The following is a 25,266-nucleotide window of genomic DNA, read 5'->3' as shown; positions in this document are numbered from 1 at the left end:
TTAAGGGAACTTCAGTAATTAAAAATTCTGTACTATTTTACTAGGGTATGAAACCCAGTAGTTGGACAGCTTATCACCGCTTTTACAGTTAAATCACTATAAAATCCGCATTACATCACTTAAAAGGGGAATGTTTCCCCATTAGATTTGTTTTAATTTTCTTTATAAATATGTGATTACCTTAAATGTTTTAAACATATAGGCCTACAATTTTCTTTATAAATATATGATTACCTTAAATGTTAGGCCTACAATTTTCTTTATGAATATATGATTACCTTAAATGTTTTAAACATATAGGCCTACAGTTTTCTTTATAAATATGTGATTATCTTAAATGTTTTAAACATATAGGCCTACAGTTTTCTTTATAAATATGTGATTACCTTAAATGTTATAAACATATAGGCCTACAATTTTCTTTATAAATATGTGATTACCTTAAATGTTTTAAGCATATAGGCCTACAACATCTAAAAATTTCAATGCAATTGTAGTCAGCAGTTCATCCTAATAATATTCACTCGTTTTAAGCTTGAGCTTAAACTGGGGAAAAGCCAGCCAATATTGGACATGGGACCTTAAGAAGCCATCCAAGCAGCCTTGGAAGAAGGCCAAATTCTACTAGTCTCGTTGGTGGTCTTTGAAGACGCATACGGAAATGTAACCAAAAAGAATCTATATTCAATTCCTCTATCGACTGGCTTCTCTGAGCCATTTATTTATTTCGCTTCGAATTACCTAACCGACCGATCTCTCAGGGTTCGGGTAAATCAGTCACTCTCAACCACCAAAAGGCTTGAGGTAGGACTACCTAAGGTATCTCCTCTTAGTCCTCTACTTTTCTTGCCGATGATATCAGTGTTTGAACTCCCAAGTTCAACAGTATCCAAAAAGGAGTTTGCTGATGATGTCACTATTTGGAAATGCGGACGCTCAATTGAAGAGCTGGAGTCTATATTTGAGCTATATTTCGGGCCATATTTGGGAATGCGGGCGCTCAACTGAAGAGCTGAAGACTATGTTTGAGGGCATATTTGAGCTATATTTGAGGCCATATTTGGGAATGTGGACGCTCAACTGAAGAGCTGAAGACTATGCTTGAGGCTATATTTGAGGCCATATTTAGGAATGGGGACGCTCAACTGAAGAGCTGAAGACTCTGTTTGAGGCCATATTTGAGCTATATTTAAGGCCATATTATGACAAAAGGCATATTTGAGCTACAATGTTTCTTGAAAACGATGTCCCTTCCAATATTATCCATCAAAACGAAAGCAGCAATGTTCCGTAATAAACGAAAAGTCCAGATTCTAAAGCTTTACATAAAAGGTATATTAATTCAGCTCGAAGCTAAGTCTGTGATTTTAGGATTATCCTTGGATCAACGGTTCACATGGAATGCTCAAGTCGAAGTTGTGGAGCGGTCTTGCGTGAAAAGAATACCAATCCTTAGACGACTTACTTCCTTCTCCTGGGCAAATTCTCCCAAAGGTCTGTTGGATTTTTATAAGAGGTTCATAAGATCAAAAATTGATTATGGATTAATATTTATCATTTCTAGTCAAACCACCACAGCAAAGCTAGAGACCCTTCAAAATATATCTCTTAGAATTGCTTTAGGGCTTCATCACCACTCAGAGGGCGCTAAAGTTCGCCAACTAGCTGGAGTTTCGTCGATATTTGAACGGAGTCAAATGCCATCAGTAAGGTATTTTACAAGGATCCAGGCATATGGCTCAGAACACCCACTGTATTGGTTAACATTTGGAAAAATCTATGCTCAATCTTAAGAGAGAATTCGGGCATTAGATACTTTTATTTCCAGTTGCCCAAATTGGCAAAATGACCAATTATCTTTCCCTCGTTTGCCATTTCCTCCAGGATTAAGGGTACCTCCTGTTAATATATACCTCCGACTAATTACTGAAAGAAATAAAATATCCCTTGCAATAACTCAAGTGGAATTCCAAAAGGTTAGTGACGAAGTTCCATGATTTCCTGGAAATTTATACAGATGGCTCTGTACAAGCAGGTAAAGCAGCTGCTATAGTCATTCCCAAGCTGAACTTCTACATCTCAAAACTACTCCTCAACGGATCCTCTGTTCTCATGGCTGTAATAGCAGCAATAGGCAGTCCATGCAAACCCTCTCCCGGATAAAAGGCAATTGAATTCTCAGACTCCCAATCATCTCTACAACTAATTAGGGAAATTCATTTTGAAATCACAGACAGAGACGTCCATCCGTTGCGAGAATTAATAATAACCCTTGCGAAAGGGGATAGAACTAGTTTTTCAACACGTCCCCAGCCACCAGGGAATACGCTTTAATGAGGAGGTTGACAAACTGGCAAGCGAGGCAATTCAGAGGTCAGCTGGAATCGGCCAAGACTCTGTATCTACCACCCTTAGGGGTGCAGAAATTCCAGGGGTGCGTTAGTTGTAGAAATTCCAAGTTACTTCACTCTAGACCGTTGAAACTCATATTCAAAGACAGTCAGGGATAAATTGTCTTTTCTAAGGATTAAGAGCTTAGCAATAATTCTCCGGATGGAAGAACACATGTTGAAAAAACACCTAAGCCCTCTCTTTCGTCAGTGTGCATTAAAAGTCGAAACTATTCAGCATCTCCTGCTTGAGAGCCCGATTTGGGTATGAGATTTGAGTATGGGGTATTTTGGGTTTATGATTATGGGTATTTTAGTATGAAGTTTTATAGAGAGAATAACGAGTTATATACTCCCATTTAGAAATTTGCTTTCCAGGAAACACACTATTTGGAAGAGGAAACACGCTGAGGACTAGGTTAACTGAGGCACGGTAACGTTATCCGGTAAAAATAATACTACCGTTTGTTTATGTTCTGTTCGAAGAATATTTAACAGGACATCCTAGGACCCGGGGGCGGGGGGAGGAGAAGTTTCTAAAACAAAACCAAAAAATATCATTTTGGTTAAAAACCAAAATGTTTTTGTCACAGTAACAATAAAATTTGCTCTTGCACCGTTACTTAGAAAGTGGCTCTTTTATGTTTCGTTCTATTTTGTCCTCTGTATGCTTTACTCATTATATCGATGTCTGTACTTGAGGACGGTGAGCGGAAGTGCCGACTGAAATATTTGCGTTTTTTTTTTATATATATATATATATAGTTAAGGTAAGAGTTACATAAAATCTATTTGTTAAAATAACTAAATTAAACTTACGTTCATTATTTTCGGTTTTCAGAGTGAAGACGAAAGCTATGTATCGTCTCAAGCTAGCGACATGGGATCCCCAATAGTTAAGGGAAAAGTTCAGGAAATAAGTCAAGATGGTGGCTTCAAAATTCCCAAGCTTCCACAACCTCGAGCTTTGACCTTTGAGGAATCCAAAGAAGTAAGTTTCATTTTCAAGGGTTTGTATAATAATATAAAATATAAGTACTGTATATGTGATTCCGAACCCTTCTGCTTTAACATTCTTATCTATTCATTTATATACAAAATTATTATTTGTTTGTTCAAATAATTTTAATTTTTTATGGGAAAAATAAACTATTAAAATTAGGATTTGAATTTCTAGTAAAAAAAAATAAATAGGAGGGTCATTTTGGCTTTTAATAAGGTACTTGTTTTTAGTTTATTGTCAAAAAATGGTTATACGATATGATATAGGCCTACACTAAATGTAAAAGCCGTAATGGGCCTCCGTTATTGAAGGATAAAAAAAATATTTGCAGCAACTTCGCCCTAAATTAAAAAAATATGCTCTATGTGGTTTTTCCAAACCAACCAATCTTGCCAAAAATTTTTAATGTGATTTCCTCTTATATCCATTAGTGTTATATCCTCCCCACCACCTTTTCAAACTTTCGGAAACATTTATTCCCTCAGTCCTTTCACTTCAACTTTACTCTCCCATAATAGCCTCTCCTCTCAAAATATGAAGTATTAGTAATAAGCAGCGGGAGGGGATGGGTGTTGAATAGAAAACAGTGTTTCTCCTATGTGGAATCCTTAGATATTAAAATGAAACAGAAATTAGATAAACAAATCAGATTTATCTAATGAAAACAAAAAGCAGTGTTAAGACTTATTGAATAGAAACTTATTTATGTCGCGCTGTTATTTTTGGCTAATTTATAAAAGAGTTATGTGGAATTAAATTTGTTAAACATTAACTAAACCTGCTGACTGCATGCAATCTCCATAATGAGAAAAACTCGCTTGTCTTCAGACTTTGAAAAAAGGAATAACGTATTTTTTACTTTCTGTGGGTATTAATGATACTATTATAAAGCAAACAACAATCTTTGAATGCTTTTAGTTAATTTCATCTATTTGAAGGATCAGCTTTTCAGAGGATCAAAAACTGTTTTCAAAACCCTATCTAAGAAGGCCAAAATATGTTTTTACTCATTATGTAGAAACAGCTATGGCTTTACAGCAAAAGCTTTGATCCGTTAGATTTTTGGTTGGGCAAGCTGCACGCCATTAATCCTGAATGTTAAGATAAACTTCAAATCGGTGTAACTTGATGTTTACTTTGGGTATAAGATAGTGTAAGAGTCTTAGTCTTAGCAGTAAGGTTATAAGTGAAAAATCAAAACAGGTTCTTATCTGCTAAATCCAACCACCCAAAAGACCTAACCCATAGCCTAAGATTAAGCTTCAAATTTTTTGTTAAATAAATTTTCTGTTTCTCTGTGAAATACCTCAAATACGTCCTCAAGAACGCCTTAGAGTCTGGAGATTACATATACCGAGGATAATTACACAAATAGGCACCAAACAAAAGGTGACTTTGGTCTTGCACCCCCACCCCCAAAAATGTTGAAATTTTAGGGATACTTCTAGTAATTTCTTATTTTTCCATATTGTTCGACTCTAAATTTAGAATTTACCACACACCCCCCCCCCCCACCCGAGACTTCTTCCTTGAAACAGAGTAAAAGGGCTTGGCCACAGAGAAACCTTTCTTATATAAAGAGTGTAAATTATTTAAACCTATAAATACCAGATGGTTGGATATAAAGTGGACCGGTATTGTCAATCATTCATGGTTTGTTGTATATATGTGTTTTTAACATATATATATATGTATATATTTTTTATTATAAATTTATGTTTATATGTTTATCATCTAGTAAACAAAATACATTATAAGGGCTAAAGGGTTAGAGACAAGAAACGCACGCAGTCCATTCCATCGAATCAGAACGCGTGAAATATCTGGAAGGATTTATGCCATGCTTTGTGGCTGTTGCCCGTTCTTGTTGCCCGTAATAAGAAGGATATCATGACGGTGTCTTTTAAGTATGCAGAATAAATATATTTAAAAAGCTTAAAATATGCTTCTTGCTTCGTTCAGAGCCCATTTGGGCAAACTAAACTATTATGTACCAGAGACATTTCCTTGTATTCTTAAGCTGTTTTAACCTATTCTGATACAAACAGAGGGCTAGGGCTATAATGCTATAATGCATTATTAAAGTACGGATTAGGGGGGACAGTTTTTCTCAGTTCCGAAGTACGGATAAAAGTATGCTTAAAATGCTTTTTAAATATTAAATATTAGTACATTTTAATTTATTTTGAAAGAAAGGGGTTTGACCTCAGAGTAGTAGCTATGGATCCTTGGCTGGCTCCTCTTTTACAATTAATGATGAAATAAAATTTCTTTTAGACTCAATTCGATCGGTGTCGGTGTGAAGACAGACGACCATTTATAAATAACATTTCATTAGGCATATAAAATTTTGTAGATAAATTTGAAGCACCAAGGAAACAGAAATAAAATCCTTTTTTCCTTGGAGCCCTTTAACTAGGGCACGTCTTGAGGATGAAAGATGACAGATTGGCAACCATCTAGTGCTTAACGAATAGCTGTTCGTCTGTGGTGGGAGGATGTCATAAGGAAAGATTTAAGGGAAATGTGGACATTCTGGGAGGTTGTAGAGAGGGAGGCTTTGAATAGATTGGTATGGAGGAGGAGCCTGCGAAGCTGTGTTGGCCTCAGCCGGCTTGTTGCCGCGGGGAGTTGTTAGTAGTAGTAGTATACATGAAAACTGCGATTTTCTTAGATTTTACCTTTGGCTATTTCAAAATTATGAACTTTTGAACGCAGTGCCACTTTTTTGTCAGTGTTGCCATTTCGCACCTTAGGAATAAATAAGCTTTGATCGTATTTGAAAATGGTTTTTGTTCGTAAAAATGGAACATTAAGAGTCTAGTGATTTCTGAAAACAAATTTACTTTCTAAGAAAAGCTATATTTTCTTAACCTGTTTGGTGTCATATATTTTTAAATTGTTTTTGCTGATTTAAAAAAAAGAAAATAATAATAACGGTTGTTTAATTTAATAATAAATTACTCAACTAAATGAATATACAATAAACATTTTAAAATAAAGCTTAGGTGCTCAAATACTTAAGCCAATAAAAAAACATATATAAAAGCCCTCATTTTTTTTTCGTTAGATCAAGAGCCAAAACTCTTGGAAAGTACACCACTCATACAAGATTATTGATATAGCGGTTGTCGTTACGTTGTTATTGTTATTCTTTATCCTTGTTGTTGTGATTATTATTGTTGTTATGTTGTTATTTTTATCATTGTTATTGTTGCTATTATTATATTATTGTTGTTGTTTTTATCGTTATAATTGTTGTTGTTATGTCGTTATTGTTATATTGTTATTGTTATGTAACTATTGTCATTATAGGATGTAATTGGGTTTCGAACAAGATCCAAGTACCAGATAGATGAGCCAATTGAGCACATAGAAGCTAGTTTTGTTCCTCCAGATATCACCTCTGACTTGTACGACTCTGATGTTGATCCTGATGATGATTTTACAAAATTTATTAGGGAAATAACCTCTGGTAAGTGTTCTTATCTACTATTGGTCCTCTTTTACTTATATTTACTGCTACTTGTATTTCTGTTTTGCTGTTATTACTATCTTATTTATTTTTGCTCTTTTACTATTTGGTTACTTATTTTGATATTTCCGTTACTGTTACTTATATTAGTATTAGTGTTACTATTACCGTTACTTACTTTGCTCTTTTGCTGGTTGTGCTATTTTATTTCTTGCTGTTATTCTATGATTTTGCTTACTTACTTCTTACTTATATTAGTATTACTGTTACTATTACCGTTACTTACATTGCTCTTTTGCTGTTTGTGATGTTTTATTTCTTGCTGTTATTCTACGATTTTGCCTACTCCTGCTTACTTACTTCTTACTTATGTTAGTATTACTGTTACTATTACCGTTACTTACATTGCTCTTTTGCTGTTTGTGCTATTTTATTTCTTGCTGTTATTCTACGATTTTGCTTACTTCTGTTTACTTACTTCTTACTTATATTAGTATTACTGTTACTATTACCGTTACTTACATTGCTCTTTTGCTGTTTGTGATGTTTTATTTCTTGCTGTTATTCTACGATTTTGCGTACTCCTGCTTACTTACTTCTTACTTATGTTAGTATTACTGTTGCTATTACCGTTACTTACATTGCTCTTTTGCTGTTTGTGATGTTTTATTTCTTGCTGTTATTCTACGATTTTGCCTACTTCTGCTTACTTACTTCTTACTTATGTTAGTATTACTGTTACTATTACCGTTACTTACATTGCTCTTTTGCTGTTTGTGCTATTTTATTCTTGCTGTTATTCTACGATTCTGCTTACTTCTGCTTACTTACTTCTTACTTATATTAGTATTACTGTTGCTATTACCGTTACTTACATTGCTCTTTTGCTGTTTGTGATATTTTATTTCTTGCTGTTATTCTACGATTTTGCCTACTCCTGCTTACTTACTTCTTACTTATGTTAGTATTACTGTTACTATTACCGTTACTTACATTGCTCTTTTGCTGTTTGTGCTATTTTATTTCTTGCTGTTATTCTACGATTTTGCTTACTTCTGCTTACTTACTTCTTACTTATATTAGTATTACTGTTACTATTACCGTTACTTACATTGCTCTTTTGCTATTTGTGCTGTTTTATTTCTTGCTGTTATTCTACGATTTTGCCTACTTCTGCTTACTTACTTCTTACTTATATTAGTATTACTGTTACTATTACCGTTACTTACATTGCTCTTTTGCTGTTTGTGCTATTTTATTCTTGCTGTTATTATAAGATTATGCTTACTTCTGCTTACTTACTTCTTACTTATATTAGTATTACTGTTGCTATTACCGTTACTTACATTGCTCTTTTGCTGTTTGTGCTATTTTATTTCTTGCTGTTATTCTACGATTTTGCTTACTTCTGCTTACTTACTTCTTACTTATTTTAGTATTACTGTTACTATTACCGTTACTTACATTGCTCTTTTGCTGTTTGTGCTATTTTATTTCTTGCTGTTATTCTACGATTTTGCTTACTTCTGCTTACTTCTTACTTATATTAGTATTACTGTTACTATTACCGTTACTTACATTGCTCTTTTGCTGTTTGTGCTTTTTTACTTCTTGCTATTATTCTACGATTTTGCTTACTTCTGCTTACTTACTTCTTACTTATAGTAGTATTACTGGTACTATTACCGTTACTTATATTGCTCTTTTGCTGTTTGTGCTATTTTATTTCTTGCTGTTATTCTACGATTTTGCTTACTTCTTCTTACTTACTTCTTACTTATATAAGTATTACTGTTACTATTACCGTTACTTACATTGCTCTTTTGCTGTTTGTGCTATTTTATTTCTTGCTATTATTCTACGATTTTGCTTACTTCTGCTTACTTACTTCTTACTTATATTAGTATTAGTGTTACTATTACCGTTACTTACATTGCTTTTTTGCTGTTTGTGCTATTTTATTTCTTGCTGTTATTCTACGATTTTGCTTACTTCTGCTTACTTACTTCTTACTTATATTAGTATTACTGTTACTATTACCGTTACTTACATTGCTCTTTTGCTGTTTGTGATATTTTATTTCTTGCTGTTATTCTACGATTTTGCGTACTTCTGCCTACTTACTTCTTACTTATATCAGTATTATTGTTACTATTACCGTTACTTACATTGCTCTTTTGCTGTTTGTGCTATTTTATTTCTTGCTGTTATTCTACAATTTTGCTTACTTCTGCTTACTTACTTCTTACTTATATTAGTATTTCTGCTACTATTACCGTTACTTACATTGCTCTTTTGCTGTTTGTGCTATTTTATTCTTGCTGTTATTCTACGATTCTGCTTACTTCTGTTTACTTACTTCTTACTTATATTAGTATTACTGTTGCTATTACCGTTACTTACATTGCTCTTTTGCTGTTTGTGCTATTTTATTCTTGATGTTATTCTACGATTTTGCTTACTTCTGATTACTTACTTCTTACTTATATTAGTATTACTGTTGCTATTACCGTTACTTACATTGCTCTTTTGCTGTTTGTGCTGTTTTATTTCTTGCTGTTATTCTACAATTTGGCTTACTTCTGCTTACTTACATCTTACTTATATTAGTATTACTGTTACTATTACCGTTACTTACATTGCTTTTTTGCTGTTTGTGCTATTTTATTTCTTGCTGTTATTCTACGATTTTGCTTACTTCTGTTTACTTACTTCTTACTTATATTAGTATTACTGTTACCGTTACTTACATTGCTTTTTGCTGTTTTGCTATTTTATTTCTTGCTGTTATTCTACGATTTTGCTTACTTCTGTTTACTTACTTCTTACTTATATTAGTACTACTGTTACTATTACCGTTACTTACATTGCTCTTATGCTGTTTGTGCTATTTTATTTCTTGCTGTTATTCTACGATTTTGCTTACTTCTGTTTACTTACTTCTTACTTATATTAGTATTACTGTTACTATTACCGTTACTTACATTGCTCTTTTGCTGTTTGTGCTATTTTATTTCTTGCTGTTATTCTACGATTTTGCTTACTTCTGCTTACTTACTTTTTATATTAGTATTACTGTTACTATTACCGTTACTTACATTGCTCTTTTGCTGTTTGTGCTATTTTATTTCTTGCTGTTATTCTACGATTTTGCTTACTTCTGTTTACTTACTTCTTACTTATATTAGTATTACTGTTACTATTACCGTTACTTACATTGCTCTTTTGCTGTTTGTGATATTTTATTTCTTGCTTTTATTCTACTATTTTGCCTACTTCTGCTTACTTACTTCTTACTTATATTAGTATTACTGTTACTATTACCGTTACTTACATTGCTCTTTTGCTGTTTGTGATATTTTATTTCTTGCTGTTATTCTACGATTTTGCTTACTTACTATTAACTAATATTTCTTACTATTACTTACTATACTACTACTTACTATTACTTACTGCTACTTACTTACTATTAGTACTATTACTTACTTACTATTTCATAGTATACTTGCTATTACTTAATATTTCTCTGGAAGTAAATGACGATACAGATGATTTTCTTTAGAATTTTGACGTGGCTTGGACCCAGCTCATTTATAGAAACCTTACAATAATTTTAAACCTTTATTAAACTAAGTCAATTCTTGATACCTGATAAAATTAAGTACATTGATATATAATTGTATCATCTACTATGGATAAACACCGATGGATCTTTGTGTAGATGTAGGGGAAGGGTCTGTTTGAAGTTTCAGAAGGTACGTTTTCGTCTATATTATCCAACTCTGAGTAAGGGTTCAGATAATATCGTGGTCTTTTTTCTTCTTTTTTTTTTGGGGGGGGGCTGAGAATATATATTCTTTCTTGGGCGTGTATAAACTTTACGTTTGTAATTGTTTTGTTTTTAGTATTAATAAATTGATTGACTGATTGATTGATTGATTCTTTCTTCCAAGGAACATTTTGGGCTAAGGCTGTAATATGGGTACTGCTGGGTGATAGAAAATTTGCATCGCCCCACATTAGGCAACAAAATGCTTTAGATTTGTTGATATTTACTTATGATGGATGGTCTATGAAAGTTGTCTGGCGTGTAAAAGGAAAATTTGTTTTTGGATGCAGTCATTGGTCTGGATGTTTAAAATAAATGAAGAAAAAATTATAAAAATGAATATAATAAAATTAAGCAATACAAAACTAGAAAGAAATAAAAAAAAGAAAACTAAAACAAAAGACTGTCGCTTAGTTAAAATAATTCCCAGACACGCCCACTGCTTACGAGTATGATAGAGTATCTGTGATTTGTTGCTGCCAAGATTAATGAACTTTTAAGAGTTTATTTTTAGTTTAATATCTAACATTGTATATTCAATAATGTGAAAAAAAGGGTTTGTCTAAAAACAAGTAAAATTTATTACCATGATGTGTTCTATAGATTTTTTCTGAAGTCGAAAAAAATTCATTTTTCTGTTTGGGGAGGTGTAATCCTGTAGATCTGTGTATAGATCTATAGATCTGTGGCATATCTTGGGTTTAAGAAAGGATTGGCTGTCCCCAGAATTAGTTTTTTTTCTGTTTGAAAGACTGTTTGAGAAGTTTTGTTTACTCTGCATATTCGTATAAATGTGATTGAAAACTCTAAAAGTAAATTGTATCGAATGAAAAGGCGAACGATCGATCCCAATCATGGCCCATTCCCTTTGTATCTCCTTGTTGCCTGGTCTGTGTTTTATCGCTATTAATTAAAAAAAAACTTTTTCCTAAAAATAAGTTTTTCAATGAAAAGTAAAGAACTCCATTAAACAAAAAATGAGCAAAAATAAAATGAAATAATCTATCAAGCATGAGACTACCACAAATCAGCATCAAAAAATAAATAAAACCCAGAACGAACAGAAATTACAATAAATAACCGAGTCAAACTCAAAACGAGAATAAATTAACATAAGTTGGGCTCAAAACCCCTATGCCTTCCCAAGGCCAGAACAAAATTTGCATTTTCCTGAAAAAATATAAATGTTTTTACTTTTATAACTTTAATAAATCAAATAATATTAACATTTTCATTACTAAATATCAGTATATGTGTATTAAACTGACAATGCACATTCATTTGTATTTTTTTCAGTTTTTTTTTCTGGCAGAACAAAATTTTCTTGTATATTCAGTATTATTGGTTGTATATCTTTTGTTAATCAGTTTCAACCAGTTGCTAATCAGTAATAAATTAAAGTCTTTAAGATCATAAACTGTATGAAGTTGATAAAAGTCAACCTAAGCTTTTTTTTTTGGCTTTTTTTTTATCTTTTGCTTCTAACAATTTGACTATAAAATGCATTCTTATCTAACAAAATTTAGTTTTTCTTTATTTTTTTTCCATTTTTTTTTATGTCATATAACTTAGTTCCTTTGTAGGTTTTACATTTAAATTTGGTATGGAAGATATTAATTTTGAAAATTTACTAAGATATTGTAGCTTCTAAAAAATATTAATTATTATTCTTCGTAATTTTCATATTTGATTTACCTTTGTCATTCCTGAAAGTATTAATTTTTACAGAATACCTTTCCGGAAATATAAATTTAAGAGTCAGTCCAGCGCTTTGGCGCAAAAAAAATTAAATTGGACTTTTTAAGACGAATCTGACAATTCTCGAATCATTCAATGATGCACATTCAGGCAAAAAATTGATTCTAATTTAGTATCTGATAGAACAAAATCAGACAGAGTCCGTCTACAAGTCTTTGGTGAGTGGTATGAATGATATTTATAATTGTATGTTTTTCAGGACCGCCGAAGAATTTTAACGAGGAAGACGAAGAAAACGATCCTGAGTATAATATTTGTGAGGATGAGGAAACTGTTGGTGAGTCTTCATTATATTTGATAATGTTAGCTGTGTTGAAATTATTCTAGTTACGGCTATTTGTAATCTCCCTAACAGCAGTTATGTGCGCTGCATAATAAACAGGATTGACAGACTTAAACATATACAACTTCACCACGAGTATATACCGCTAACTAAATTGACCAATTCTAAGATTTGCGCAAATCCGTATTTTAATACCCATAAAACTGGGCATAGACAAAACTTAGTGAAATTGAAGAATCCTCAAAACCATATGTAAACCTCAAAATCACAAATCCCGTGTATTTGTCTGTATCTCAGATCTTGTAGAGTCCTTGTTTATCTTGTCGGACAAAGGCTCTTGACCTCTAACGAGCTCCGGTATTCCCAAGATTTTAGGTTTTTTATTCCAGTTTTTATTTTGTTTTGTTTGGAGTTCATTTTACATTTGGCTAAGCTTTGACTATTAGCCAATCAGAAAATTCCAAGAAGAATTCCGATTGGCTTGGCCTCAACTAAGTTATCAATTTAACTCTATTTTTGACTCAATCCTAGTTCCGGGTGCAAAGACAACTGCCAACTCCAGGCTGTCAACATTTTGAAATAAGTCATTTAAGAAGTAAAAACAGCTAAGACGTTTTGAATGCAAGATTGACAGCAGCACATTCTTGACAGCAACAGCACATAACGCATTTGCTTCGTATTCTTGAGCACACCTACCCTGTGTAGGGATTGCGTATTGAAAATCGAGGTCATCTCTCTTGACAGCTGGACCGTGTGCTATGAGTGACAGTGTCGATATTTATAAGCCACAAACTACTCAATTACATTACGTGTTTTAAAACTAAATACCCTGTTTTAGAGGTGATAGAAGCTAATTCTACTATTTTGGAAATTTATTCTGAAAATTAAAATCCACCGACACATTTTGCCGCTAGAAATAACCATACTCGTCTAACTGGATTTTCCTTCCATAAAACAATCATTTTTTTACTAATTTTTTCGTATTTTTGTTTAACATTTTTGAATAACGTAAATGCTGTTGATTTTGCAGTAGTACAGAAATTAGTTTTGCTATAATTTTCGCTAAATAGACAGAATCTATCTATTTTAAATAGATAGACAGTATATCAAATACATATATCATTGTTATAAATAAATAATATATAGATAGATATAGGTAATAGATAGATAGAAAATATATCTTACTTTGTCATAAGAGCACACGGGAGAAGGTCATATGTGTCAAATGTAATTTTTTATTTTTAAGCACGAATTACCCAAGATTTGTGAACTGATTCCCCTCTTCTGTCCCTCTCGAGTGCCCTTCTCGAGTGTAATATGTAGTTTTTTATGTATAATATCTGAGTGTCTTAGATTCACTTAGCATACCATTTTGTTCAGCGATAGACCTTCCATGTTCAAAGTATTGTTCATAGCTGAATAGATTTATTTAACAATACAACCGTACATTTGACTCATATGCTCTCCGCCAGGCTTTATGGCCGTGAATGCGAGGGGAATGTGAAAAGAAGCCAAAACAAACAAAACTAAAAGATACATTAAAGAGGTAAAAGGGCGAACAGCTTTTTCCGTAATTTTCCTAAAAACTTCGCGAACATCTTCTAATACGACAATAGGAAAGAAAGTGCGGGGCAAACAAAACTATTGCATGCCAAGCTAAAAGCAATATAGTTAGCTATAAGTGAGAAATGCTTGTTGTTGATGTATTGAATATAAGGTTTTCCTTTCCTTAGTTGACGACAGAAACTGTATTTCTTTATTTAACAATTAACTGTCATTTCCTATTTTATTTTATCTAAATAATTTTCTGCTAATTGGTGAGTGGGACCACACAGTACGTACATCGTATTTAGTTACTCCCCCCGTACTATGATTTCTTTTAGCTATTTAATTTTTTTCTTTCTTTCTTTATTTCTTTCTTCTTATAGTGAATTTAAATGACGTTAAATGTTATTTTTTTTTTACCTCATTCACCCCGCATCAACCCTTTGGATTTGGATGAATCATATTGATTTTTGTATGTAGATTGTTGTTGTTGTTAAAAAACCTGATTTACCTGATTTACTTGGTTGAGAACCATTGTCCAAGGTTTGGGTAACCTTTTTTTGGTGGGGCAAGTGAGGATCTATATTTCTTTACTGTCAGATTAGGATTTTCTTTCAACTTTTTTCATGCTTCTGCAATAAAAACTACACCAGCTTTTTCTGTATTAAATTGAAAAAAAAACAACAAGTTTTTTCAACTGAAAGTAAGGAGCAACATTAAAAATTAAGACGAACAGAACTTACTATGTATGTGAGGACCCCCTCCTCAGTACCTCGCTCTTTACGCTAAAGTTGACTTTGGCTCCAATTATTTAAGAATGACTCCTGATACACATGGACCATTTAATTAGAACAATAAGCTTTTTACAAATTCAAAAACACTTTAGCGCAAAGAGTGAGGCACAGAGGAGGGGGCAACCCCCTCATATACTAATAATTTGTTTTTGTTTTAAGTTTTATTGTTGCTCCTTACTTTCAGTTGAAAAAAACTTTTTTTTAGTTGCTGATAGTTTTTTAATTAATACTGAGAAATTCAGATCCCCCTTCCATGGAAAATTCCCTTCTCCCACAAAAGCCAATCCACGGAAAGATATTACCACGCAAGCACCCCACGAGAACCCCTCCCCCCCCCCCCGCCGAAAATATCTTTATTCTGTCCAATAGCCAAAACTATGTAAGCAATGGGCAAAGTTCATAACTTACAGCCCTTCCCTCGGGGGTTATGGGGGTCAAGTCATCCTTAAAGGCATAGTTATTAGATCTTTCGACCCTGCTGAAGAAAATGGTCATCTCAAAATTTCTATTGGACAATTTTGGTTATAAAATGGGGGTGGGAGGGGGACTAGCTGCCCTCCAATATTTTTGGTCGCTTAAAAAGGGCACTAGAACTTTCCATTTCCAATCAAATGAGCCCTCTCCTGATCTTCTTGGATCACTGGTTGGATACGATCACCCCCGGAAAATAAAAACAAACAAACAAATAAACACGCATCCGTGATCTTGCTTTTGGAAAAAAAAAAATCAAAATTCCTTATTTTTTTTTATATAGGAGCTTGAAACCTCTACAGTAGGGTTCTCTGTTATCCTGAATTTCATTCGTGTGATTTTCATTCAGATCACTTGATTTCTTAGGGATGTTTCCCACTTTCTTAAAAATTTGGGAATTTTTTTCAGGCTCGGCATTTGGCTAACTTTTGATGGGTAACATCAAACTACAGGAATTTCATATATTTTGAATGTGCATCAAAATTCGATTCTTTTGATGAATCTATTATTATCAAGAATCTGTTTCTTATAGTTTCAGTTACTATTGAGCCCTATCGCTCCTTACTTACAGTTCTTTACTACGAACTGTTTGACTATAGTATGTTTGATTATAGTATGTTTCATGTAAAATTTGAACTACGATTACCTATTCTGTCATATATCCATTAATTTCCCTTCAATGTCCAAAATAACAGAAAGAAGAGAAAAGAAGCAAACTAAACAACAACAAATCACATTTGAATAACCATGCAAAATAGATATAAAAAAAGAAAGTAAATAAGACGGCATTGGAGTTTACAGTCCCTACCGGTGGTGCTGATTTCCTTTCATAGCCATTCAGCCAGGAAGTGCAATGGGGGGTTGGGGGCCCACCATCATGTGCTTTTGCACACCCTTCCTATTTACCTTACCCAGATTTCACCAGGTACCCATTTAGAGCTGGGTCAGCTACAGAGTCACGCCACCAAATAATCGTTCTAAACCAAATAACTAGTGAAACCACGACTTAAACCTTGAACGAAAGGATTTCAAGTCTATCGTGCTAACCACTCAACTAGGACCGACTATGTAAGATAGCACAACTTTTTACAAAAAAGAAAAGAAAGTTGAAAAAAGAAAATAATCTTCACTTTTTTTAGGTTTAATGCTTTATTGGTTTTTGGTTTTTCTTTTTTGTTATTCTTTTTTTTTCTGTGATTCTTTCAGTCTATCTTCTTTTTTCTGTCAAAATTTTTATTCATATATCTGTTGGTTTTATTTTGTGACAGATCGGGAAGAATTTCGCTATGACAGAAGCGTCCGTATACCCAAAGAAGAAGCTAAGTCTATCCTTCAAGACCTCTCAGATCTTGATGCGATACTGCTGCCTATAGATGAAGATTTTAAGAAGAATCAGAGGTCAATTGAAGACAGCGCTTTGTTTGAAAATGCTGTGGATGAAACTGTTGCTGAAGATGCTCTATCAGAATCAAGTCATAGTAAACCAGCCCTTTCTAAATCGAACATTCAAGTTCAAAACATTCATGTGACGGTAAACCTGTTTTCTACCACTGCTTTGCTGCTTCTATATTTTGTATTATATATTGATCATAAGGAAGTGTAGGCCGCGTTTTGGCTGGCAGCCGACAGACAGTTGTCATGTCGAGGTTTTGCTCTTTTTCGTTTGATGTGTCTTTCATGTTGACTTGGAAAAGCATATTAAAACCCTTTTTTTAGTAAGATTAAACTTATTTTTTTAATTTTGTTTCATGTTGACTTGGAAAAGTATATCAAACATATTTTTTGAATATGATTAAGCATAATTTATGTCGACTTGAAAGAGCATATCAAAAGCATTTTTTGAATATGGTTCAACATAATTTGTTGGAATTTTTATGTCGACTTGGACGAGTATATCAAACATATTTTTTAACATGATTAAGCATATTTTATGTCGATTTGGAATAGCATATCAAAGGCATTTTTTAAATATTATTCAACATAATTTTTTGTATTTTATGTTGACTTGGAAGAGCATATCAAAGACATTTTTTGAATATGATCAAAAATAATTTTTGGTATTTTTTGTGTCGACTTGGAAGAGCATATCAAACATATTGTTGAATATGATTAAGCATATTTTATGTCCACTTGGAAGAACTTATCAAATACATTTTTTGAATATAATTGCACATAATTTTTTGTATTTCTATGTTGACTTGGAAGAGCATATAAAACATTTTGTTTTTAAATATGATTAAACATGTTTTTTAATATCTTTATGTCGACTTCGAATTTTAAATTAATTGTCAGCTATTTTTCAGTTATTGTTGATTTTAATGCTTCTTAACATTCTTAAACACAAATAAACCATCTTTTTTTAAAAATAAATGCCGTGAATTCATCACAAAGCGATGTAAATTATGTTCAAAGCAGTATATAATTCATACAAATGAGAAAAGGAAGCGAGAGAGTGTTCGGGACACCGGGGGCCCAAGATTTTTAATACCAGATCAACTTGACTCCTAGAATATGTAGTCTATGTACTAATGTACTCTATGCCATATATTTGTGATGTGATATGGCCAAAGATTGGTGAATTTGAAATTCCAGGTAGATAGCCAGACATAGGTCGTATTTTGTTATATAGATGAATGACTTAAATCAAATAATTTACATAAATTAGTTTGATTAGTTTATTTCAATACTTTGATTTAATTTAAAAAATACTTAGACTTATTTATTCTTAAAATAATAAAGTTTTATTCTTAAAGTTTTATTCTTTTATTTTTGTTATCATTGACTCTTAAAATAATAATTTTTGTTCATAAATTAGTCTTATTAAGTCTTACTTCAGTCTTGTGTTCATTCTGAAGTTGAAATAATGGCTTTTTGAAATTGTTCATTTTTTGTCTTTTTTATAAGTTTTGATTTGGTATTCATTTTCTACCTTTTCCCCTGCAAGAATCAGTAAATTTTTGTTAAAGTAATCTAATTAGTGAAACTAAACTACTATATAAAAAAAAAAAAAAAATATTGCATAATTCTGGAGAGTCTTTGAAAATTTGAACATTGAGCTGCTTTTGTGGGCGCTGCATTCTGTATTTTTTTAAGTGTATTCCAGCTTCTACACTCTTTATTTCTAGTTTCGTTATTTCTAGAAAGAAATTGAATCATTGAAGAGCATTGATTCTTGTTTGTAATGATTTCTAGTTTCTTCTAGTTATTTCTAGTTTCTTTATTTCCAGAAAGAAATAGAATCATTGAAGAGTATTGATTCTAGAAGAAACTAGTTTCTTCTAGTTATTTCTAGTTTCTTTATTTCTAGAAAGAAATAGAATCATTGAAGAGTATTGATTCTTGTTTGTAATTATCTCTAGTTTCTTCTAGTTATTTCTAGTTTCTTTATTTCTAGATAGAAATAGAATCATTGAAGAGTATGGATTCTAGAAGAAACTTTTTTCTTCTAGTTTCTTCTAGTTATTTCTAGTTTCATTATTTCTAGAAAGAAATAGAATCATTGAAGAGTATTGATTCTTGTTTGTAATTCGAATTTAGCATTTTTAATTAAGTGAGTCTTTTGCCACTTGTTTTAATGGGTTTAGGTTTGAAGTGGCTAAAAACCTGAAATATCATTATGGTATCATTATGGTATTATTATGTTCTCACCTTCCTTTGAGATTTTAGTTTTCTCAAAAGTTGAACTAGCATTTTATCCAAAAATTTGTTCTTTATTTGCCATTTTTTTCTATTGAGAATTATCAAGAAAATAATTAGATAAAATCGGATCATACAATAGAATTGAAGGATAATAAAATAGAAGGATAATATAATAGAATAGGATGATAACAGAAGTATAATAAAATAGAAGGATGATAGGATTGAATAGAATTGGTAATCGAAGTCTAAGAAAATGAAATAGAATAGAATGTTTATAGAAGTATAATAAAATAGAATCGTTAATAGAAGGATGATAGAATGGAATATGATAGAATGGTAACAGAAGGATAATAGAATAGAATGATCATAGAATCGGACTGACTACTTTTTTTTCAATTCAAACATAATATTATTACAGCTCAAGTCCAGTTTTGTATTAATACTAACCCTGGGGTTACCGTAAAAGCTGTTAACTTTAACTTTCTAGTTTTTTTTTTATGATTTCCTTGAATTTTTAGGGTTTCCCGCATTTTTCCCGAAAACCATTTCTTTTATGATTTTCCGAATTTTTTAGGGTTTTCAGAATTTCATCAAAAGAAATTTTACTTTCAGAAATCCCCTGAAAATCAACGCTAAAAATTGCGTTAACATCCTTGTGTTTACGAATTTATGTTTTGAGGCTGTTTCGAAAAACCTAGTTTTCTTCCAGGGTAGTTCGGAGAAGTCCCCAAAAATTCAGAGACAGTTAGAGCAAATTTTGTCAATGCTTTTGCCTATTTCTTTATTATGAATCTTTATATTTATTTTAGATATGCTTTCCACAAGAGAAACCAGCCCAGCCGTTGTGTTCAGAAGCTACTGAACATGAGATTATCCCTGCACATCTGTTTTCAGCAAAGACGAAAATGCGACTCGAAGAACAACTGAGGATCCACGTCCAAATACTTACCCAAACCCACCTTATCCTCTGTCAGCAGCCCAAGTTGCGCCTAATGAGAGATAGGTGCAAAGACATGCTGGTCAGTATAGCCAATCTACATCGTTTTGAAGAATTATTAAATTAAAAATTCTGCCTCTATTGTTACAATTGAAGAAATTGCTTTACTTATTAAACACAATTAAATTTGAAGATAAATAAGGAAAAAATATTGGTGAACCTATATTGAACCCTTTTTACAACTTAAAAAACAGCAAACAGACTCCGAATGAGCTAAGGAAACCGCTAACTTGATGTCTAAGTTACTTGGAGGCTTATTAAGACGGATAAGTTTTATTCTGTATCTTACTTATACTCAGGAGGGTATTTACACGGTGTTTTCTCCTAAGAAGGATCCAAATAATTTCCCTATATAATCTAATAGTCCAAAATGAATTGGGTGTTGATGAATTGGGTGGGAGCTAAGGAAACCGCTAACTTGATGTCTAAGTTACATGGAGGCTTACTAAGATGGATAAGCTTTATTCTGTATCTTACTTATACTCAGGAGAGTATTTACACGGGGTTTTCCCCTAAGAAGGATCCAAATAATTTCCCTATATAATCTAATAGTCCAAAATGAATTGGGTGTGAAAAATGTGCCATTTGTTTTTTGGATCCTCTCCCTCCAAAGACCTGTTTGCACCTTTAAAAACAGATTCTAATCATTAGAATTGCTATTTTTTATATGATATGAAAAAATCATTATCAAAGAATCACTATTTGAAAAAAAAAATCCCTGTCAGAATCACTAAAAAAAGGTAGAATCAGTTATTCAAAAAAAAAAAAATAAAGAAACCGTGGCCCAATAATAGATGTAAAGCAAGTTTACTGTTGATTCGACCTGCACATGCCAGCATGAATTCGGGAGGGGACCCCCCCCCCCCCACAACATTCCTCTTGAGAAAAATTTCTTTAGACCCGAAAATGCATATTTTTTCCAACTTCAAATTTATCCAGGGCTACAAATTATACGAGTCTCGATTTCCAATAAAATATATTTTCATGAGCCTGAAATAGCGAATCAAAAATGGATTCCGGTTCAAATCAGCATTAGATTAAAACCGCCAATTACTTGGCAGCAGAGGCGGACAAGGGACAAAAAGGCCCTACTCTTTTAAATACAATTTGTTTGTTTCCAGTGTAAATTACATTCTTTATTTGTATTTTGGCTCATTTTGAGCAATAAATTATGTGTTTGACACACAATTTATTAAAACTGTATAAAAACTATATAAAAAACTACATTCAACAAATTTGTTCGAAGGAGCCTTCTGTCTATTTTCGCTTAATCTCTAGCTTGTTGCAATCCATCCTCGAAAAAAATCTCCCTCAAAAACTAGGGAGGGGGGTAGATACCTAAAATGAAAAAAAACTGGATTCTAGTTCGTAATTCTTTAATGACCCATGGAGGGCGGGGGTTCTTCTGAAAAGTACTGTTTCTAGAAGATATACCCAACCGCCCTTCTGCGCAGGCAAAATATGTCAGCATAATCTTCTATTTTATATTCAAAACGTATGGGCTCTAATAATAGGGAAGCTGCCACTCCATGAGGATCCGTACTGAACGTTTGTTCTGAATATACTACTTCAAATGAAGGAAGGTTAAGGGTAAAATTTCCTCTCCATCTTCAGCAGAAAGACCTGGTGATAGTTCGAAACTTTGGTCACAAAGTTTTTTATCTTTTTTGAAACCAAAGGTCATAAGGTCATTAGTATACGTTGCTTAGATATGTCATCACGAATAGCAACACGTGGATATTAATTGTTGATATTAAAAAATTAAACAATTTTGACCGCGAGGATATTAATTGGGGTCAACAATAATTATATCTGAAAACTTAGTATATTTAATAAAGGGTAAGAGTGACACATCATTGTAGTTGGGACATTGTCAATAGTGTTTTCTAACTGCAGAATTTTGTATCAATTTACACTTTGGGATGCTTGTCTCCTATAGGAAGAGTTTTTTTTTTTTTTTTTTTTTTTTTTTTTTTTTTTATGTTTGATCAAATTTTGTTAGGATGGTAAACATGATGTTGTATTCATAGTCTATTGATGGAGTATTTCAAGCAGTGTCGCATAATGTTGTCATACGGTAAAGTTTTGGTTTCTGGGCACATATTCTTTTGTAAATGTTATGATAAACACCTGTCTGTTTGTTTTGTTAACAGACTAACATATGATTTTGTTGGGTTTTCAAATAACACAAGCGGAATATTTTGACAGGATTGGACAAGCTCTAGCTAGAAATTAGCATTTCAGAGTTTTTCTTATGCTTCCAAACTCTTCCAATTAAGAAGTGGTACCAAAAGTTCCGTTAGAAAACTTTCGCTTCGTGAAAATCCGAAGGTAGAGGGGAGGCTGAAAAACTTCCAACAAGGGCCTTTGGAGATGTGAATTTCAATAGAGTACTTTTAATTTCAGCCTATCACTGATTTCAATCTCCTTCTCTCTCTCTCTCTCTCTCTCTCTCTCTCTCTCTCTCTCTCTCTCTCTCTCTCTCTCTCTCTCTCTCTCTCTCTCTCTCTCTCTCTCTCTCTCTCTCTCTCTCTCTCTCTCTCTCTCTCTCTCTCTCTCTCTCTCTCTCTCTCTCTTTATTTCACTCTCTCTCTTTCTCTTCTTTATTATTGTAATAAGCCTTGGTATTGAACGAGTATTTTAGAAATCACCTCAGATATCAATTTCTGGAAATGGTTGAAAGTTTTAATCATGTACCTTCAGTATTTCTATGATTTTTGCGATGACCTTAAATTATAATATTAATTGAAACTAAATTATAAGTGATTAATTTAATTATAATTATAGTAATTAAGTATAATTCTATGTAGGAAGACCTTGCATTTCGTAGAAGTATATCAGGCAATCCATTTTGTATATATGATATTTACAACTTAAATGAGTCTCTTGACATTACCACGGATTGGCAGAATTACTGTGAGGAGCATAAGGACACGATTAGTGAAGCGCGTCAAGCCTACAGTATAAGAGAAAAAGAAGGGTAAGTTGCTTTGCTTCTTATTGTAGCCTAAGGCTCATCAACTGTAAAGCTCTACTCCCGTGAGAAAAGTTGTCTAGGATTTACACCGCTTTACTGCTCTAGCACCGCTTACCGACTGCCGGAATATTATTCTGATTTAAGAGGGAGAGACAAATTTATTATAAGCTCCCTCAAAATACAACAGCAGTTTAATGGCCACTCTGAAAAGTAAAACTTATACGAGGGGTAGTAAACTACCCACCCTGCTACAGTAAACATAGTAACCAAACAGGTCACGTTACCTTTACCCTTTGACCCCATAAGCGTTACAAGTGATGATCATAATAATATGCATTTGTAAAAACTACCTCAAAGGGTCAACCCTCCCCCCCTCCCCCTACAAAAAAAAAGAAAAAAAAGGAATGGATTTGAAAATCATACTGTTAAAAATAATTTTCTTTGTGAGGTCCTTAATTTAGGAAATATCACAAATATTTTTTTCGTATCTTAATCAAGATGGTCTAAACTCTTGATCCCTGGGATCAGGACAGAATACGCTTTTCTGTGTGCCCACCTTTCCCAAATTTACCCCCTTCCCCTATTTTTAACATTTTTAAAAGTAATTGCAAAAAAAGGTAATGCAGACGGGGTAAATTTTGATAATGATATATGTGTCGAAGTCAGCTTCACCCGTAAACTTTCTATGCAGAGACCAGCTGGCTATATTTGCTGTATTCTATGATGCTTTCAGGAAAGTGCCATTTAAACAACATGCCAACCGGATATTCGCCCTCTGCTTTATATTCTATTTCATGTTCATTTCCCTTGTTGTTTGGGAGATTTGGCGGCTACACATCTGATAGAAAACTGATTTCTTGGCTTTGAATTGACACAGATGCGAACTGAATATTGGCCTACAGCTTTATAATATATTTATAGCCTAGTTTTATACTTCATTTTTCTTTGCTTACAGTGTTCTTTTGGAGATGCAGCCATTGCACGTCCGACCACACCACGAACTGTTGCGTCTGATGAGAGAAAGTCGTGTTTTCCTGTATCCTGAACTATTGCCTAAAGTTACTCTTTTTAAGGAAACTCCTTCTGAATCCAATGTTTGGGTTCCATCTGAATTTTTGTAAGCATTATTTTATTATTTTTTTTTGCAAATAAGTTTGACTCCAAAATAAAACTATTTCCGTCTTTGAAAACCCTGATATAATAGGTTTCAGTCTTCTAGCTATAATGATATATTTACATTTTTACATTTTTGCCAATAGCTCTTTTTTTTGGGAGGGGGGGATTTGAAGGGAAAAAATGTATACTGTTGGAATTAATACCAGCTTTACAATTTGCTATAACAATAACGCAAAAGTCCAAAATCAAAGCTTCTTCTTCTTCTCGAGAAGTCAATTCTAAGTTTGGCACACCCTGGTATATCTGCTTTTTGGGACTTTTTTCCTATTCTTTGTTTTTGCTTCTCTTTTTTGCTTTTTTTTAAATTCTCTAGGCTAATAAAGATGTTCTGCACAGGAGCAGTATTTGCTTGTTACGGGAATTTAATTGCCAAATCAATTAAACATTTATAGTTGCTTTTTCTATAGATTTTTAGTTTTTAAAAAAGTAATATTTTACTTAGGGACTACATATTTTTCTCCTGTAAAATAGCTATATTGGTTGCCAAGCCGCGTTCGAACTAGCATCTCTGCTGACACGGCAAGAAATTTTAGTGTTTCAGTTGATTCTCTATCGACACGACGGGCGTTCAATTTGTAGTAGTGTTGACATTATGTTGACATTTTGTCATCTTTTAACAACAGAAAAAAAAATCCCCTGTTTTAGTCACTGACATAGATATTATAAATTCAAGGGGGAAATTGAAAATGGAAGTTTTTTTTTTTTTTTTTTTTTTTTTTTTTTTTTTTTTTTAATGTTCGATTGTTTGTGTCCAAGAATGCTAGGGAGCGTTAACATCAACTAACTAACTGAATTGAAGGCTGTCAGTTGGCTAATTTAGTATTTAACAGAATTAGAATATACTGTCCCAGCAAATGTTTTCCGCTCTTTGACACTCAACCACTCATTGATAATTATGTTTCTATAATCAAGCTTCGCATCAGAACTAG

At 32.8% G+C, this 25,266-nt stretch overlaps 1 protein-coding gene across 1 annotated transcript in view; it reads left to right on the top strand.

Annotated features, from left to right (window-relative positions):
* The window catches only part of mute (gon-4 like protein muscle wasted), an 80,790-nt gene that overhangs the window by 24,571 nt on the left and 30,953 nt on the right, over nt 1–25,266 (top strand). Inside the window, exons 6-12 of the mRNA XM_089101501.1 lie at nt 3,232–3,381; nt 6,709–6,868; nt 12,655–12,732; nt 16,817–17,079; nt 19,997–20,206; nt 22,995–23,164; nt 24,117–24,278. Of these exons, the coding sequence (XP_088957627.1) occupies nt 3,232–3,381; nt 6,709–6,868; nt 12,655–12,732; nt 16,817–17,079; nt 19,997–20,206; nt 22,995–23,164; nt 24,117–24,278 (1,193 nt within the window). The remainder of the gene's footprint in view (nt 1–3,231; nt 3,382–6,708; nt 6,869–12,654; nt 12,733–16,816; nt 17,080–19,996; nt 20,207–22,994; nt 23,165–24,116; nt 24,279–25,266) is intronic.

This window comes from Artemia sp. Qi Xiang Cuo, chromosome 15 (assembly GCF_049724085.1).
Source record: "Artemia sp. Qi Xiang Cuo chromosome 15, ASM4972408v1, whole genome shotgun sequence".
NCBI lineage: Eukaryota > Metazoa > Arthropoda > Branchiopoda > Anostraca > Artemiidae > Artemia > Artemia sp. Qi Xiang Cuo.
The sequence above is the reverse complement of the archived record's forward strand: the minus strand, read 5'-3'. Positions and strand labels throughout refer to the sequence as shown.